Genomic DNA, 19,623 nt, shown 5'->3' on the forward strand with positions numbered 1-19,623 from the left:
AACAATTCTAAAACTACTGTCTTATACACAGTGTAAGGGGATAAAGAATATGTACATAAGGATATATGAGTGAGTGATGGTACAGAGCAGCATACAGTAGATGGTATCGAGTACAGTATATACATATGAGATGAGTATGTAGACAAAGTAAACAAAGTGGCATAGTTAAAGTGGCTAGTGATACATGTATTACATAAGGATGCAGTCGATGATGTAGAGTACAGTATGCATATGAGATGAATAATGTAGGGTAAGTAACATTATATAAGGTAGCATTGTTTAAAGTGGCTAGTGATATATTTACATCATTTCCCATCAATTCCCATTATTAAAGTGGCTGGAGTTGGGTCAGTGTCAATGACAGAGTGTTGGCAGCAGCCACTCAATGGTGGCTGTTTAACAGTCTGATAGCCTTGAGATAGAAGCTGTTTTTCAGTCTCTCAGTCCCAGCTTTGATGCACCTGTACTGACCTCGCCTTCTGGATGATAGCGGGGTGAACAGGCAGTGGTTCGGGTGGTTGATGTCCTTGATGATCTTTATGGCCTTCCTGTAACATCGGGTGGTGTAGGTGTCCTGGAGGGCAGGTAGTTTGCCCCGGTGATGCGTTGTGCAGACCTCACTACCCTCTGGAGAGCCTTACGGTTGAGGGCAGAGCAGTTGCCGTACCAGGCGGTGATACAGCCCGCCAGGATGCTCTCGATTGTGCATCTGTAGAAGTTCGTGAGTGCTTTTGGTGACAAGCCGAATTTCTTCAGCCTCCTGAGGTTGAAGAGGCGCTGCTGCGCCTTCTTCACGACGCTGTCAGTGTGAGTGGACCAATTCAGTTTGTCTGTGATGTGTATGCCGAGGAACTTAAAACTTGCTACCCTCTCCACTACTGTTCCATCGATGTGGATAGGGGGTGTTCCCTCTGCTGTTTCCTGAAGTCCACAATCATCTCCTTAGTTTTGTTGACGTTGAGTGTGAGGTTATTTTCCTGACACCACACTCCGAGGGCCCTCACCTCCTCCCTGTAGGCCGTCTCGTCGTTGTTGGTAATCAAGCCTACCACTGTTGTGTCGTCCGCAAACTTGATGATTGAGTTGGAGGCGTGCGTGGCCACGCAGTCGTGGGTGAACAGGGAGTACAGGAGAGGGCTCAGAACGCACCCTTGTGGGGCCCCGTGTTGAGGATCAGCGGGAGGAGATGTTGTTGCCTACCCTCACCACCTGGGGCGGCCCGTCAGGAAGTCCAGTACCCAGTTGCACAGGGCGGGGTCGAGACCCAGGGTCTCGAGCTTGATGACGAGCTTGGAGGGTACTATGGTGTTGAATGCCGAGCTGTAGTCGATGAACAGCATTCTCACATAGGTATTCCTCTTGTCCAGGTGGGTTAGGGCAGTGTGCAGTGTGGTTGAGATTGCATCGTCTGTGGACCTATTTGGGCGGTAAGCAAATTGGAGTGGGTCTAGGGTGTCAGGTAGGGTGGAGGTGATATGGTCCTTGACTAGTCTCTCAAAGCACTTCATGATGACGGAAGTGAGTGCTACGGGGCGGTAGTCGTTTAGCTCAGTTACCTTAGCTTTCTTGGGAACAGGAACAATGGTGGCCCTCTTGAAGCATGTGGGAACAGCAGACTGGTATAGGGATTGATTGAATATGTCCGTAAACACACCGGCCAGCTGGTCTGCGCATGCTCTGAGGGCGCGGCTGGGGATGCCGTCTGGGCCTGCAGCCTTGCGAGGGTTAACACGTTTAAATGTCTTACTCACCTCGGCTGCAGTGAAGGAGAGACCGCATGTTTTCGTTGCAGGCCGTGTCAGTGGCACTGTATTGTCCTCAAAGCGGGCAAAAAAGTTATTTAGTCTGCCTGGGAGCAAGACATCCTGGTCCGTGACTGGGCTGGGTTTCTTCTTGTAGTCCGTGATTGACTGTAGACCCTGCCACATGCCTCTTGTGTCTGAGCCATTGAATTGCTCAGAGACAACGAATGACACCTGCCTCTGATTGAGAACCATACCAGGCCAAACACAAAACCACAACATAGAAAAAAGAACATAAACTACCCACCCAACTCACGCCCTGATCATACTAAAACAAAGACATAACAAAAGAACTAAGGTCAGAACGTGACATCCAATGCCAAGAGGTGGGTCTTTAAAATGTTTCTTCCCATGGCCCGAGACTTGGATTGTCCGGCCATGCACTACCGAAGTCATAGTAAAACTCCTTGCTATTTTTATCTCACTCGAGTTATGAGGGGGTCCCTGATGAATTTGTTATCGCAAAAGGGGTTACTGGCCTCAAAAAGTTTGAGAACCGCTGGTTTACTGGGCATATAAAGGCTTCTAGATTCACTAGAGAGAGTCACTAGAGAGCTGCCATTCAAGATGCAACTCTCTCTAAACCAGGAAGAGGGTTAGGAAGAGGAGAGGGGTAGGAAGAGATAGGGAGAAGAAGAAAGAGAGGGAAAGGAGGGGTAGGTAGAGGAGATGGCCAGGGAAAATATGGAGAAGAATAGAGTGAGAAGGAGGAGGAGAGAAATAGAGGAGGAGAGAGGGGAGGAGAGGGGTATATTGAGAGGTTCAGGCAGCTGGTGGATGGCTCCCGTTCCTCATCCGTCTCCCTCTCGGTCAAACCTGGTCAAACGCGCATGACACAGCTGACATGTAATCATATGCTGCTCATTGTATCAGCTCTGGCTGTCTATCCGACCCTTCTTTCCTCTGAACCACACTAACACAGGCTGCATAAACAGGCTGAAACATGAGCCCTGCCCTGTCCTCTACTGTATACCGTATGACGGAGCTAACATAGTATCCCTACAGGGACCCAGCCAAGACCGGAAACTCAATACGTGTCTGCCTGTTGGCCTTAAGTGTGAACTCAGGAGGTTATTTTATCAAGACAAGCCTTTTAAATGATTAAAATTGTGTTCCTTGTGGATGTCAGACTGGGTGACATAACATTGATGTCACCATCTGATGTCATGTTTCTGTGATGTAGCACAGTCACGGTGTACGTCAGATGCATTTATTCAGCCACAATGCAATATTGATATAATCTGTTGCTATTCTAGCACTATTACAGTTTTAAAATGTAAATGGCTGTCACTTAATCAAAAATGTATCATGCATTTTATAGCTGAAATGTCTTGTATTCTTCACCATAGTAAAATAAACCTAAAGAATATGATAATTTTCCTGAAGAAAAATTGTGTGCTTGCTCCAGCTGTCCAAAAGTATCATTTGAAAGCAGACTTGACTCTTGGCCATAGGCACCGCGTCCATAAGGTTTGTCCTAAAGTAAATTGAATTAATTGCCAAAATTATATAGCCTAATACAGAATAGTCTACGCAGAAATACATCAAACCATTACTACACCAAAAAGCTTCTTAAAAATAATAAAACCCTGTGGATTGTTTAAATCGCATAGCCGGAAGGGTCCTCAATTTGGGCAGCGTGCACTGGAAATACCGAATAGATGATTGTTGAGTTGCGAATGTCAGCGAAAGGAGGCCCAGCCAGGCATATCGCAATATTTCAAAATGCAATCGCGTGAAAACATCGGTGGAAAAGTAAATGGCTATTTTTGTATGGAGAACACCATCAAAAGACTAATCTGCCTGTTATAAAAATTCTCAATTTATTTGAGCGAATAGTAACCTATTTTAGCGGAGCATCGGCCGTATCCCCGGGGAGTGTGCATATTCACTGTCTTTATCATTGGGTCAATTTTTGGACAATCATTTCCTCTTCCATATTGTCTTTCTGGCTCCTCTTTTCGTAGACCTATTAGATAGTATTGACCTATTAGATTTGTATTGATCTGTTTGACAGTCAGCAGAGTTTAAGATACCCTGTAATTTTGTCGTAATAAAAGATTCAGCTATGTATGTACGAGCCTGAAGCTCTACAATACAGAGAATTGCTCTTGACTCTGTGTATCATGCAGGCCTTCGTTTTGTCACCAATCAGAGATGTCTATCTAACTCTCCGTTGTCATCTGTCGGGTGAACATCAATAGCAACACGCAGGCTCCAACACTGGCAAGTTCTAATTTATAAAGTCATTTTTAGGAAAACTACCATTTTATCTATCCTCTCTTCTAGCTTGAAATAAAAACACATACAAGCTCAGATCTCAATCTTGTTTTAGGCTAAGAGTCACGGAAATTTGAACTGAGTATGGAAAAAGGTCCTGTCATTACTCAGCCCCCTTGTCATGGAATTCCCTCCAAGACAACATAAAACTCAATGACCTGGTGTCCCTGGAGGAGGAACAGGTTGTTGAGACATGTCATTGTTTCTAGTTGTCACCCCATGTCAATAATTTGCCATGCCTTATATAAGGAAGACATTTGTTTTACCACACACACACCCACACACCCACCCACACACACACACACACACACACACACACACACACACACACACACACACACACACACACACACACACACACACACACACACACACACATCCACTGTTTGTTTGCTGTTGTATTTGTGCTGTTGCCAGTGACTTCTGTCTGTGTTGTCCGTTTTGGCTTACAAAGTTTTTTTGTCCGAGCCCAGGAGGCCTTTTGCCTCTTGCCAGGCCGTCGTTGTAACTAAGAATTTGTTCTTATTGACTTGCCTGGTTAGATAAAGGTTAAATAAAACAATTAAATACATCTCCAGTCATATAAAGTGTAGTAGAATTGCATGAAATGTGTTTATAAAAGCCCATATATTTCCCAAACAGTGATTGAGTTATATTATTAGCATAAATCATGACTATGCCATCGACTCATCACATTGGGAATAGCAGACTATCTTACATAAGTCTGCAAAAGTGGTGATGCATGGAATGCTTTATTATAAAGGAGAATTTTTATGGTGAAAATGAGCTTCCCCAAACTTGAGACTCACGCGCCGCCTATGCTCTTGGCAGTATCTGATAGGTCAGAGGTCAAACATGTTGTACAGACCACACTAGTCAGCCATACTGTATGTTTAGGCCTACTACAGTAACTGTCTGGTTCAGGGGCAGACAGTGCACATCTTACTTACGTCTCAGGCTCAGACACAGGCTCAGGCTCCTTCTCATTTTGGGACTTTTGCTGAGGTTGCAGAACGTTATTTACCAGCTCAGTGATCCCACTAAAGGGACTAAACCACCTGTTCAAATAAGTAAGCAAACAACGTGACTGTACACCACACCACAGAAAGATGAAGAATCAACACATTGTCTGGGCTGGCTGAGACAAGGGAATCCCCCATTAAAGCACACACACCCAGCAGGGCTTACACAAAGTCAGAGTGGCGGTACTGTACGGAAGCCTAGCAGGGACATTCATTGTGATCACAGCAGACCAAGAAAGAGGAACAGTCAACCACATCCACAACCACAGAGAAAGAGGAGGAGAGGAAGTATAAAAGCAGGAAAGAAGTTACAGCCAATGGAAATGGGAATTGCATTGAATGGTCAGCCGATAGTTAGGAAGGTTATAGTGGAGTAGTAGTATAATGCTTTCATATAGATCAGATAGGTGCTGTGTTTAGAGGTAGATTTGGACACAATGCAGGACGGAAGGTAAGCTGACTAGAAGCATCCAGTTCACACATGGATGAGGAAGTAAGGAGCCTGAAGGTGAAGCTCCCTTACAAGCTAATCAGAATGCAAATGACACAACAGGGCGAGCCAATATCAGGGGAGAAGGGGCGGGGCCCACTGTGACAGGAAGCTACATTGACCAACAGGAAGAAGTGTCAAAGCCTAGAGCACTCTGGGTAATGTGTTACTTACTGTGCCGGCTGAGGCTTTTGTTCTTCTTTGACCCTAAAAAGATAAGTGTGGACAGCTCAGTGCTCAGTGCATACACAACACAAAGACATGGAGAACACACGCAAAACAACACAAATAAATACATACATAGACATAAACAATGATGATGACGAGGATGAACATAATTACTGAATATTGTAATAGCTTTAAAGCATACAGTATAATCAAGATATCAGTGATGATGATGATGATGAAGAACATAATTACTGTATATTGTAATAGCTTTAAAGCATACAGTATAATCAAGATATCAGTGATGATGATGATGAACATAATTACTGTATATTGTAATAGCTTTAAGGCATATGATCAAGATATCAGTGATGATGATGATGACAAAAAAACACTACGATAAAAATCATAACGTTTTAAAATGACAGTAAAAACATAAGAAAGATTCACAGGAACTAAATAATAAAATATTGTGCTGTCATGATGTTTGTGCTGTCATGTCACACCTGAATTGATTGAATAAGACTCTGGAACTCTAGCTGAGGGTCTCACTACTTCCAGACTTCCAAACCATTCACCAATCATTTCTTAACACATTTACAGCAGCAGACACATCTTGTTAGAAAAAGTCCTCTTTGGCACAGAGCCTGTGGTCTCGTGGTAATTCTCCAGGGTTCAGTCAAATATGCCTCTTCCCTGGAAACCAGGGTTTAATCCCTGGATCCACTCTTCCTCATGACACTAGTAACCCACACATCACCCCTCACAATAAAGAGGTCAGATGAGAAGGTATAGACAACAGTCACCACGGTGACCAGGTTCATGTCCATAGACTGTATACCAAACAGGATGTCGACAGACAGTCTAAGACCAGTCTCACACACACAGTTTATCTCTATCATCACGTCTATAGATTTTATATCTTCATATCTGTCTCATTTTCTAGTTTTGACCCTCTTTTTCACATGTTATAAGCAATAGCCTCCAGGTTTGACTGTATTTGACTGAGGTTACACTGCTCTCTAGTGGACAGAAGTGTGGTTTCCTCTGCTAAGCGTAAAAGGGGAAGAGATATACACAGAATAGCAATAATGATACATGTCCAACATAGCTGTTGAGTTGGAGCTGAGGTTGACTTGGAGTTCTGACATCATAGGTGGCACAGCCCACTCCCCAGCCCCAGCCCTATACCCCAATCCCAACCCCAGCCATATACCCCAACCCCAGTACTATACCCCAGCCCTATACCCCAACCCCAACCCCAGTACTATACCCCAACCCCAGAACTATACCCCAGTACTATACCCCAACCCCAGTACTATACCCAAACCCCAATACTATACCCCAACCCCAGTACTATATCCCAACCCCAGTACTATACCCCAACCCCAGTACTATAACCCAGCCCTATACCCCAATGCCAGTACTATACCTCAACCCCAGTACTATACCACAACCCCTGCCCTATACCCCAACCCCAGTACTATACCCCAGCCCTATACCCCAACCCCAGTACTATACCTCAACGCCAGGACTATACCCCAACCCCAGTACTATACCCCAGTACTATACCCCAACCCCAGTACTATACCCCAGTACTATACGCCAGCCTTATACCCCAACCCCAGCCCTATACCCCAACCCTAGTACTATACCCCAGCCCCAGTACTATACCCCAGCCCCAGTACTATACCTCATCCCCAGTACTATACCCCAACCCCAGTACTATACCCCTACCCCAGTACTATACCCCAGCCCCAGTACTATACCCCAAACCATCCCCAGTACTATACTATACCCCAACCTCAGTACTATACCCCAACCCCAGTACTATACCCCAGCCCCAGTACTATACCTCATCCCCAGTACTATACCCCAACCCCAGTACTATACCCCAGCCCCAGTACTATACCCCAAACCCAGTACTATACCCCTACCCCAGTACTATACCCCAGCCCCAGTACTATACCCCAAACCCAGTACTATACCCCAACCTCAGTACTATACCCCAACCCCAGTACTATACCCCAGCCCCAGTACTATACCCCAAACCAGCCCTAAACTCCAACCCCAGTACTATACCCCAGCCCCAGTACTACACCCCAAACCCAGCCCTATACCCCACCACCAGTGCAATAACCCAGTACTATGTGCCAGCCCCAGTACTATACCCCTACCCCAGTACTATACGCCAACCCCAGTACTATACCCCAGCCCCAGTACTATACCCCAACCCCAGTACTATACCCCAACCCCAGCACAATACCCCAATCCCAGTACTATACCCCAGCCCCAGTACTATACCCCAGCCCCAGTACTATACCCCAACCCCAGTACTATACCCCAACCCCAGTACTATACCCCAGCCCCAGTACTATACCCCAAACCCAGCCCTATACTCCAACCCCAGTACTATACCCCAGCCCCAGTACTATACCCCAAACCCAGCCCTATACCCCAGCACCAGTGCAATAACCCAGTACTATATGCCAGCCCCAGGACTATATGCCAGCCCCAGTACTATACCACAACCCCAGTACTATACCCCAGCTCCAGTACTATACCCCAGCCCCAGTACTATACGCCAGCCCTATAACCCAACCCCAGTACTATACCGCAGTACTATATGCCAGCCGTATACCCCAACCCCAGAACTATGCACCAGCCCTATACCCAAACCCCAGCCCTATAGCCCAACCCCAGCACAATACCCCAACCCCAGTACTATACACCAGCCCCAGCACAATACCCCAACCTCAGTACTATACACCAGCCCCAGCCCTATACCCCAACCCCAGCCCTATACCCCAGCCCCAGCACAATACCCCAACCCCAGTACTATACACCAGCCCCAGCACAATACCCCAACCTCAGTACTATACACCAGCCCCAGCACAATACCCCAACCTCAGTACTATACACCAGCCCCAGCCCTATTCCCCAACCCCAGCCCTATACCCCAGCCCCAGCACAATACCCCAACCCCAGTACTATACACCAGCCCCAGTACTATACGCCAGCCCCAGCACAATACCCCAACCCCAGCACTATACCCCAACCCCAGTACTATACACCAGCCCCAGTACTATACCCCAACCCCAGCACTATACCCCAGCCCCAGTACTATTCCCCAGCACTAACGCCAGCCCCAGTACTATACCCCAACCCCAGTACTATACACCAGCCCCAGTACTATACCCCAGCTCCAGTACTATACCCCAGCCCCAGTACTATATGCCAGCCCTATACACCAGCCCCAGTACTATACCCCAGACCCAGTACTATACGCCAGCCCTATAACCCAACGCCAGTACTATACCGCAGTACTATATGCCAGCCGTATACCCCAACCCCAGTACTATACCCCAGCCCGAGTACTATACCCCAAACCCAGCCCTATACTCCAACCCCAGTACTATACCCCAGCCCCAGTACTATACCCCAAACCCAGCCCTATACCCCAGCACCAGTGCAATAACTCAGTACTATATGCCAGCCCCAGGACTATATGCCAGCCCCAGTACTATACCACAACCCCAGTACTATACCCCAGCTCCAGTACTATACCCCAGCCCCAGTACTATACGCCAGCCCTATAACCCAACCCCAGTACTATACCGCAGTACTATATGCCAGCCGTATACCCCAACCCCAGAACTATGCACCAGCCCTATACCCAAACCCCAGCCCTATAGCCCAACCCCAGCACAATACCCCAACCCCAGTACTATACACCAGCCCCAGCACAATACCCCAACCTCAGTACTATACACCAGCCCCAGCCCTATACCCCAACCCCAGCCCTATACCCCAGCCCCAGCACAATACCCCAACCCCAGTACTATACACCAGCCCCAGCACAATACCCCAACCCCAGCACTATACCCCAACCCCAGTACTATACACCAGCACCAGTACTATACCCCAACCACAGCACTATACTCCAGCCCCAGTACTATTCCCCAGCACTATACGCCAGCCCCAGTACTATACCCCAACCCCAGTACTATATACCAGCCCCAGTACTATCCCCCAGCTCCAGTACTATACCCCAGCCCCAGTACTATACGCCAGCCCTATACACCAGCCCCAGTACTATACCCCAGACCCAGTACTATACGCCAGCCCTATAACCCAACCCCAGTACTATACCCCAACCCCAGTACTATACACCAGCCCCAGCACAATACCCCAACCTCAGTACTATACACCAGCCCCAGCCCTATACCCCAACCCCAGCCCTATACCCCAGCCCCAGCACAATACCCCAGCCCCAGTACTATACGCCAGCCCTATACACCAGCCCCAGTACTATACCCCAGACCCAGTACTATACGCCAGCCCTATAACCCAACCCCAGTACTATACCGCAGTACTATATGCCAGCCGTATACCCCAACCCCAGAACTATGCACCAGCCCTATACCCCAACCCCAGCCCTATAACCCAACCCCAGCACAATACCCCAACCCCAGTACTATACACCAGCCCCAGCACAATACCCCAACCTCAGTACTATACACCAGCCCCAGCCCTATTCCCCAACCCCAGCCCTATACCCCAGCCCCAGCACAATACCCCAACCCCAGTACTATACACCAGCCCCAGTACTATACGCCAGCCCCAGCACAATACCCCAACCCCAGCACTATACCCCAACCCCAGTACTATACACCAGCCCCAGTACTATACCCCAACCCCAGCACTATACCCCAGCCCCAGTACTATTCCCCAGCACTATACGCCAGCCCCAGTACTATACCCCAACCCCAGTACTATACACCAGCCCCAGTACTATACCCCAGCTCCAGTACTATACCCCAGCCCCAGTACTATATGCCAGCCCTATACACCAGCCCCAGTACTATACCCCAGACCCAGTACTATACGCCAGCCCTATAACCCAACGCCAGTACTATACCGCAGTACTATATGCCAGCCGTATACCCCAACCCCAGAACTATACCCCAGACCCAGTACTATACGCCAGCCCTATAACCCAACCCCAGTACTATACCGCAGTACTATATGCCAGCGGTATACCCCAACCCCAGAACTACGCACCAGCCCTATACCCCAACCCCAGCCCTATACCCCAACCCCAGCACAATACCCCAACCCCAGTACTATACACCAGCCCCAGCACAATACCCCAACCTCAGTACTATACACCAGCCCCAGCCCTATACCCCAACCCCAGCCCTATACCCCAGCCCCAGCACAATACCCCAACCCCAGTACAATACCCCAACCCCAGTACTATACACCAGCCCCAGTACTATACGCCAGCCCCAGCACAATACCCCAACCCCAGCACTATACACCAACCCCAGTACTATTTTATTTTTATTTTTATTTTATTTTACCTTTATTTAACCAGGCAAGTCAGTTAAGAACAAATTCTTATTTTCAATGACGGCCTAGGAACAGCGGGTTAACTGCCTGTTCAGGGGCAGAACGACAGATTTGTACCTTGTCAGCTCGGGGGTTTGAACTTGCAACCTTCCGGTTACTAGTCCAACGCTCTAACCACTAGGCTACCCTGCCACCCCAACCCCAGTACTATACACCAGCCCCAGTACTATACGCCAGCCCCAGCACAATACCCCAACCCCAGCACTATACCCCAACCCCAGTACTATACCCCAACCCCAGTACGATACTATACACCAGCCCCAGTACTATACACCAGCCCCAGTACTATACGCCAGCCCCAGTACTATACGCCAGCCCCAGTACTATACCGCAACCCCAGTACTATACCCCAGCCCCAGTACTATACGCCAGCCCTATACACCAGCCCCAGTACTATACGCCAGCCTCAGTACTATACACCAGCCCCAGCACTATACGCCAGCCCCAGCACAATACCCCAACCCCAGTACTATACGCCAGCCCCAGCACTATACGCCAGCCCCAGTACTATACCCCAACCCCATCACTATACCCCAGCCCCAGCACTATACCCCAGCCCCAGCACTATACGCCAGCCCCAGCCCCAGTACTATACCCCAACCCCATCACTATACCCCAGCTGCAGTACTATACCCCAGCCCCAGTACTATACCCCAACTCCAGTACTATACCCCAACTCCAGTACTATACCCCAGCCCCAGTACTATACCCCAACTCCAGTACTATACCCCAGCTCTAGTACTATGTAGCCACAATACTGTACCCCAGCCTCAGCCCTATCTGAGAGCGTGAGAGTGGCTCCTTGAGAGAGAGTGGAGTTGACGTAGCTCCTGCCGCGCAGACAGACAGCAGGACAATTACACAACGGCCTGTCACTGAGAGTTTAGTGTTTAGGGAAGAACTCCTAGATGTAATGAATGTTGCTCCCTGAAGCAGCCAGCTTCTACACGAGGCCAGACTGACAGACCTAGCTCACCTCACCTGCAGACACACCACAACATTGTGTGGATCCCAAATGGCACCCTATTCTATATAGGGAATAGTGAGCAATTTGGGACGCACACCAGAACATGAACATTGTCAGTGTAGTGGTGACTCACATCTACCAGGAAGAAACTTATTAATAACCCTGACTTCAGTTTTGTATGAAATCTGGACTGATCCAGTGTGTAAATACAGTACATTTAGATACAATTCAGTCTTTGACTGCAAGGAAAAAATAAAAGCTAATACTACTGCGACCCTGTGCAGCTCTTTAGATGTGCAGCTCTACGGCACAGTGTAAACCCTCTCTAGATTGTGCACAGTGTCAAACCTCTCTAGATTGTGCAGCTCTACGGCACAGTGTAAACCCTCTCTAGATTGTGCACAATATCAATTCTTTCTCGATTTTAAGCTATATGGCATGGTGTCAACCCTCTCTAGATTGTGCAGCTCTATAGCACAGTGTCAACCCTTTGGAGAATTTAAACTCTATTACATGGTGTTAATATTCTCTAGATTTTAAGCTCTATGGCAAGGTGTCAACCCTCTAGATTTTAAGATCTATGGCATGGTGTCAAGCCTCTCTAGATTGTAAGCTCTATGGCATGGTGTCAATCCACTCTAGATTGTGCATCTCTATGGCATGGTGTCAACCCTCTCTAGATTGTAAGCTCTATGGCATGGTGTCAACCCTCTCTAGATGGTAAGCTCTATGGCATGGTGTCAACCCACTCTAGATTGTGCATCTCTATGGCATGGTGTCAACCCTCTATAGGTTGTGCAGCTCTATGTTATGACGTGTCAACCCTCTATAGGTTACGTGGACCAGTTTTACATCATGGAACCGAAGGATGAAGGGTCTGTGAGCCCTGGGCCAGGCCCACTGTTCACACCACAGGACGTTACCATGACCACCTGCTCCTACTTCACACCTTCTGTAGCTGGACAGGACCAACTCTCTCTGCTGTTTTATTCATACTTCACGTGCCTTTCCCAAATGACACCCTATTCCCTATATAGTTCACTACTTTTGACGAGGGCCCTTAGGGAATAGGATACGTTTTGAGACTCACCCTATATGACCGACTGGGTTCAAACCCAGATATCTTCCTGCACACCACAATGCTGAGTTAGACTGCTGAGCCAAAGCCTATGCATCAGTTCAGGGGACTAACTCAGGTTAAGTAATGCCGGTCTCCCTCCCTCCCTCCCTCTCTCCCTCCCTCCCTCTTTCTACTTCTCCCCACATTGTGTCCTTCTCTCGCTCCCTCCAGCTCTCTCTTACCCTCCCCCTCTCTTCTTCTCCCCCCTTTCTCCTTCTCTCTCTCCCTCCAGCTCTCTCTTACCCTCCCCTCTCATCTTCTCCCCCCTTTCTCCTTCTCTCTCTCCCTCTCCTGTTCAATAACCTGCCTGTTCCTAAGTCAGGTCAGAGTAGGAGAACCACATCGATGTGACATCTATACAACGAGGCCTGATTCATCACATTCTCCCAATGCAGCCGGTCCGGAGAACAAGCGCTGCACCCCAAATGGAACCCTATTCCCTATATAATGCACTATGTTTGACCAGGGCCCTATTCCCTATATAGTGCACTATGTTTGACCAGGGCCCACAAGGTTCCATTTGGGACGCAGATACGGTTTCCCACATGTCATAGGTGCCTGGGCAGGCAGGTCCAACAGCAGCCAAAACCGTTCTAATTGTTTCTGATGGGCTGAATAAATAGAACCACAGTCTGCCTATCCTCTCTGTCAGTCACAGGCTGACGTGGCGTAGCTAGAAGAGATACATTACACAGTCATGAGACATAGAACCACAGTCTGCCTATCCTCTCTGTCAGTCACAGGCTGACGTGACGTAGCTAGAAGAGATACATTACACAGTCATGAGACATGGAACCACAGTCTGCCTATCCTCTCTGTCAGTCACAGGCTGACGTGACGTAGCTAGAAGAGATACATTACAGTCATGAGACATAGAACCACAGTCTGCCTATCCTCTCTGTCAGTCACAGGCTGACGTGACGTAGCTAGAAGAGATACATTACACAGTCATGAGACATAGAACCACAGTCTGCCTATCCTCTCTGTCAGTCACAGGCTGACGTGACGTAGCTAGAAGAGATACATTACAGTCATGAGACATGGAACCACAGTCTGCCTATCCTCTCTGTCAGTCACAGGCTGACGTGGCGTAGCTAGAAGAGATACATTACACAGTCATGAGACATGGAACCACAGTCTGCCTATCCTCTCTGTCAGTCACAGGCTGACGTGACGTAGCTAGAAGAGATACATTACACAGTCATGAGACATGGAACCACAGTCTGCCTATCCTCTCTGTCAGTCACAGGCTGACGTGGCGCAGCTAGAAGAGATACATTACAGTCATGAGACATGGAACCACAGTCTGCCTATCCTCTCTGTCAGTCACAGGCTGACGTGGCGTAGCTAGAAGAGATACATTACAGTCATGAGACATAGAACCACAGTCTGCCTATCCTCTCTGTCAGTCACAGGCTGACGTGACGTAGCTAGAAGAGATACATTACACAGTCATGAGTCATAGAACCACAGTCTACCTATCCTCTCTGTCAGTCACAGGCTGACGTGGCGTAGCTAGAAGAGATACATTACAGTCATGAGACATAGAACCACAGTCTGCCTATCCTCTCTGTCAGTCACAGGCTGACGTGGCGTAGCTAGAAGAGATACATTACACAGTCATGAGACATAGAACCACAGTCTGCCTATCCTCTCTGTCAGTCACAGGCTGACGTGACGTAGCTAGAAGAGATACATTACAGTCATGAGACATAGAACCACAGTCTGCCTATCCTCTCTGTCAGTCACAGGCTGACGTGGCGTAGCTAGAAGAGATACATTACACAGTCATGAGACATAGAACCACAGTCTGCCTATCCTCTCTGTCAGTCACAGGCTGACGTGGCGTAGCTAGAAGAGATACATTACACAGTCATGAGACATGGAACCACAGTCTGCCTATCCTCTCTGTCAGTCACAGGCTGACGTGACGTAGCTAGAAGAGATACATTACACAGTCATGAGACATGGAACCACAGTCTGCCTATCCTCTCTGTCAGTCACAGGCTGACGTGGCGTAGCTAGAAGAGATACATTACCCAGTCATGAGACATAGAACCACAGTCTGCCTATCCTCTCTGTCAGTCACAGGCTGACGTGACGTAGCTAGAAGAGATACATTACAGTCATGAGACATAGAACCACAGTCTGCCTATCCTCTCTGTCAGTCACAGGCTGACGTGGCGTAGATAGAAGAGATACATTACACAGTCATGAGACATAGAACCACAGTCTGCCTATCCTCTCTGTCAGTCACAGGCTGACGTGAAGTAGCTAGAAGAGATACATTACAGTCATGAGACATAGAACCACAGTCTGCCTATCCTCTCTGTCAGTCACAGGCTGACGTGACGTAGCTAGAAGAGATACATTACACAGTCATGAGACATAGAACCACAGTCTGCCTATCCTCTCTGTCAGTCACAGGCTGACGTGGCGTAGCTAGAAGAGATACATTACACAGTCATGAGACATGGAACCACAGTCTGCCTATCCTCTCTGTCAGTCACAGGCTGACGTGACGTAGCTAGAAGAGATACATTACAGTCATGAGTCAATTTACAGGAGTGTGTGATCACTTACTGACATCCAAGTGTTAAGGACACCAAAAATATCTAGTAGTCTATACAAATAGTTTCTATTTGTAACATTTTGTTCTGAACACATTTGATTTATAGCTGAGAAAACAAGCACAACGTTGATGCAAGGTTTCAGGAGTAAATACCTATTTGACATATTTTACACTGACGTTACATGTGACAGTAATAACTTCCTTTGAGATGATTGTTGTGTTATGGTTGGCATGGATACATGACGCAGAGTACATGGTGTCCATCTGTCAGTTGCATCCATCCCTACCTGCTTTTCACACAACAGACAGAATGACAACACATACACGCCAGTCCCACGGATGGAAGCCTTGATGGCATCATGTAACAGAGGCGTCAGGTAGCCTAGCGGTTAAGAGTGTTGGGCCAGTATCCGAAAGGTTTCCCTGTTTGAATACCTGAGCCAACCAATTGAAACATCTGGCGATGTGCCCTTGAGTAAGGCACTTAACTCTAATTGCTCCTGTAAGTGGTTCTGGATAAGACGGTCTGCTAAATGAATCAAATGTAACAGAGATAGTTACACTGTTAAGAGAAACCTAAACAACTAATCCACACTCCAACTCTTACGTTTCCCTGTGGGATTTCAGAGAAGACACGTTGAGAGGAGAAAACCCTTTACTTCATACATTACATTATACTGAGCAGACACAGCTTTCTCTGTTACATTGCACTGAGCTTCTCCACACTGACTCCACCCAGGGAATAAATGCTCCCCAATTACTCTGTCTGCCTACTTTCCACCCTCACATCCGCCTCCCTCCCTCCCTCCCCTGCCTCCCTACATCTCCCTCGTATGCCGCCCTCCAGTGGCTCCCTTCGTTCCCTGCCTCGCCTCTCCCCCTATGCCGACCTCCTTCCCCTGCCTAAATATGCCTGGGGTGACCCAAGCAGTCAATCTAGCATGTGTTAATTCTAAGAAGCCCACTCTTCCTTTCAGAAGTCGGTGCGGAGTGGAGCAGAGGGTGGCGTAGCAGAGAGGACTGTGGGATACGGTCAGATACAGTGGTCCTAAGGGCCAGCATGACTTTTCCCTTCATCAACAGTGTAGTAGTAACTGGAACACGCTCAACATGGCTTCCAACTGGACATGTTCACAACAGTCTCATGCTACGTCCCAAAGAGCACCCTATTCCCTATGGGCCCTGGTCAAAATCAGTGCCTATACTACGGTATAGGGTGCCATTTGAGATGCTGTTTCTGTATAGTAGTGTCATGACCAGCCCTAACCACTCAGTCTGTCTAACTCTTCCCAAGGCTTCCAAATAATTGGATGAAGAGATCATCCTGAGGCTCAGTAGGAAGATACCATATACAGACAATTAACACTTAATGCTTATGACTGCCAGGAGCACAAGTCAATGTACAGTCGTGGCCAAAAGTTTTGAGAATAACACAAACATAATTTTTTTCATTTTTAGCAGTTGCAGTTTTTAAACCGATACAGACCCAGATCTGTTTGTGCTCCTGCCAATGCCATTTGTCATTGTCAAGCCTGATAGAAACAGACTGGCACTCAGGCTACAGTGAGTACTGTGACCAGGGCAGAACCACCTCTCTCTACCTGCATGAGTCTGACAGGAACAGGAAGAAGAGCTGTTCTAAAAATGGCAGCTCATTTAAAGACATGCAGCAGATTAAGTCCAGAGACACCTGTTCATTACACCTTTCTTCTTGTGAGGGGAGTTTGTGTGTGTGTGTGTGTGTGTGTGTGTGTGTGTGTGTGTGTGTGTGTGTGTGTGTGTGTGTGTGTGTGTGTGTGTGTGTGTGTGTGTGTGTGTGTGTGTGTGTGTGTGTGTGTGTGTGTGTGTGCTGCTACTTAACACTTTTCTCACTCCAAGAGGATTATGGGTAAGGGATGAGAGAGAGAGAGAGAGAGAGAGAGAGAGCGCTGATAACTTCCTTTTCCACTCTGGGAGTGAATTCCGAATGGCTCCCTTTTCCCTATATAGTGCACTACTTTTGACCAAGGCCCAGGCTAGGGTGCTATTTGGGACACAGCCTGGCTCACTCTGCCACGTTGTGATAGGGAGCAGAGCAGGAATCTGGTCGTTGCGAGGAGGAGAGATTTTGTTTGAGTAGCTACATCAGGTCTATATATGTCTATGCATTGAGGGACAAGCTGTGCACCACAGTTATAGTGAAAGGATTGTATATACAGTACTGTATTTACTGCAACCCTGGGCTTCCTGAACAGAGTACTGCACTAATAATCACATGTGATTGTCAAAAATAGTTGGCTGTAGGATTTCTCTGAGCAGTGGGGAACTCACTAATCTGTAGCCAAATATAACTTCAAACTCATCTGTTTGAACAGATTACCTGCCAGGATTCAATTGAGCCTCCTCAAATCGTAGCTCCGCTCCTGAGATGTTTCCTAGCGGCACGGAGACAGCTAACTACCCAGCAGCATCCTACACATTCACAACTTCATCATATTCATCTGTATCTACACACTGTTGTGCTCATGCTCTGTGTTACCGCTCTACTAGAGCAGTACATACTGTAGGACCAATATGACATTTAATAATGAGTTCAAATTAAAGGGACACTCATTTCTACATTGGTGTGTGTGAGTGTTTGGTAGTCAGTGTTGTGTGAACTCTGTACTGTTAGTCTATATCAGCTACAGTATGTCTGTGTATAAGTGTGTGTGTGTACGCATGTATGTGTGTGTGTGTGTGTGTGTGTGTGTGTGTGTGTGTGTGTGTGTGTGTGTGTGTGTGTGTGTGTGTGTGTGTGTGTGTGTGTGTGTGTGTGTGTGTATGTGTGTGTGCGTGTGTGCGTGCGTGCGTGCACTCGCCTGCCTGCCTGCCTACATTATATAACCTGACACGGATACATTTCATTGTGTCTTGGATCAGCAATTTCTAGGCAGCTGACGATGTCCCATGTTGATGTTACATCTCCACACGCGTATGTGGCATACACATACACATACACACACACACACGCGTTTGTTTTACTATCCTTGTGGGGACCAAACAATTGATTTCCATCATTAAAAAAAAACTAACCCAACCCTAACCCCTAAGCCTTTTTCCTTGTGGGGATGGGAGAAATGTTTCCACTTGTCCTAATTTTCCTAGTTTTACTATCCTTGTGAGGACTTCTGGTCCCCACAAGGATAATAAAACCAAAAACACGCAAACACACACACAAACATCTCCAGTGGGAATAACAGGCCCTGAACCAACTCAACTACAACCCGGGAAAACAGATTTGGGTAACTTTACTAAAAGTCTGTAGGTATGAATAATGACTTATCATAATCATGTATCATGTAGGACCACCTTATAATGTCTAGTAATGACTAACATCCATTTTGAGTCAGCTGAAATGTCCAGCAGATAGACAAAACATATTATGAGCCTTCTAGTAACATACGTTAAAGATGGAATCTGCGCCAATAGCCGCCCACCTCCGTTGTTATTGGTTTTGTTGCCGAGCTGAGGACGTTGCACAGCAGGGTAAAAACTATTACAGTACATATTGTGAGAGAGACTTACAAGAGCAATTAGGGTTAGGTGCCTTGCTCAAGGCCACACCGACAGATTTTACACCTAGTCGGCTCAGGATTCAAACCAGTGACCTTTCGGTTACTGGCCCAACCACTAGGCTACCTGCATACATGGTTATAACCGTTTATAAATGCTCATACATGTTTTATACCCCTTGTTGTTGTGCCTATATCTCTCTCTCTCTCTCATAATAATAGCCTGCATGGCTAACAACAGAGAGGTAATGGATACC

The 19,623-nt window shown here is 47.5% G+C and overlaps 1 protein-coding gene across 1 annotated transcript in view; it reads right to left on the reverse strand.

The window, feature by feature from the left end:
• Positions 1-19,623, reverse strand: part of LOC115116967 (regulating synaptic membrane exocytosis protein 2-like) — a 125,353-nt gene that overhangs the window by 66,640 nt on the left and 39,090 nt on the right. The window contains exons 2-3 of the mRNA XM_065027190.1: positions 5,769-5,801; positions 5,033-5,140 (exon numbers count right to left, since the gene is read on the reverse strand). Of these exons, the coding sequence (XP_064883262.1) occupies positions 5,033-5,140; positions 5,769-5,801 (141 nt within the window). The remainder of the gene's footprint in view (positions 1-5,032; positions 5,141-5,768; positions 5,802-19,623) is intronic.

This window comes from Oncorhynchus nerka, linkage group LG14, assembly GCF_034236695.1.
Source record: "Oncorhynchus nerka isolate Pitt River linkage group LG14, Oner_Uvic_2.0, whole genome shotgun sequence".
Taxonomy (NCBI): Eukaryota; Metazoa; Chordata; class Actinopteri; order Salmoniformes; family Salmonidae; genus Oncorhynchus; species Oncorhynchus nerka.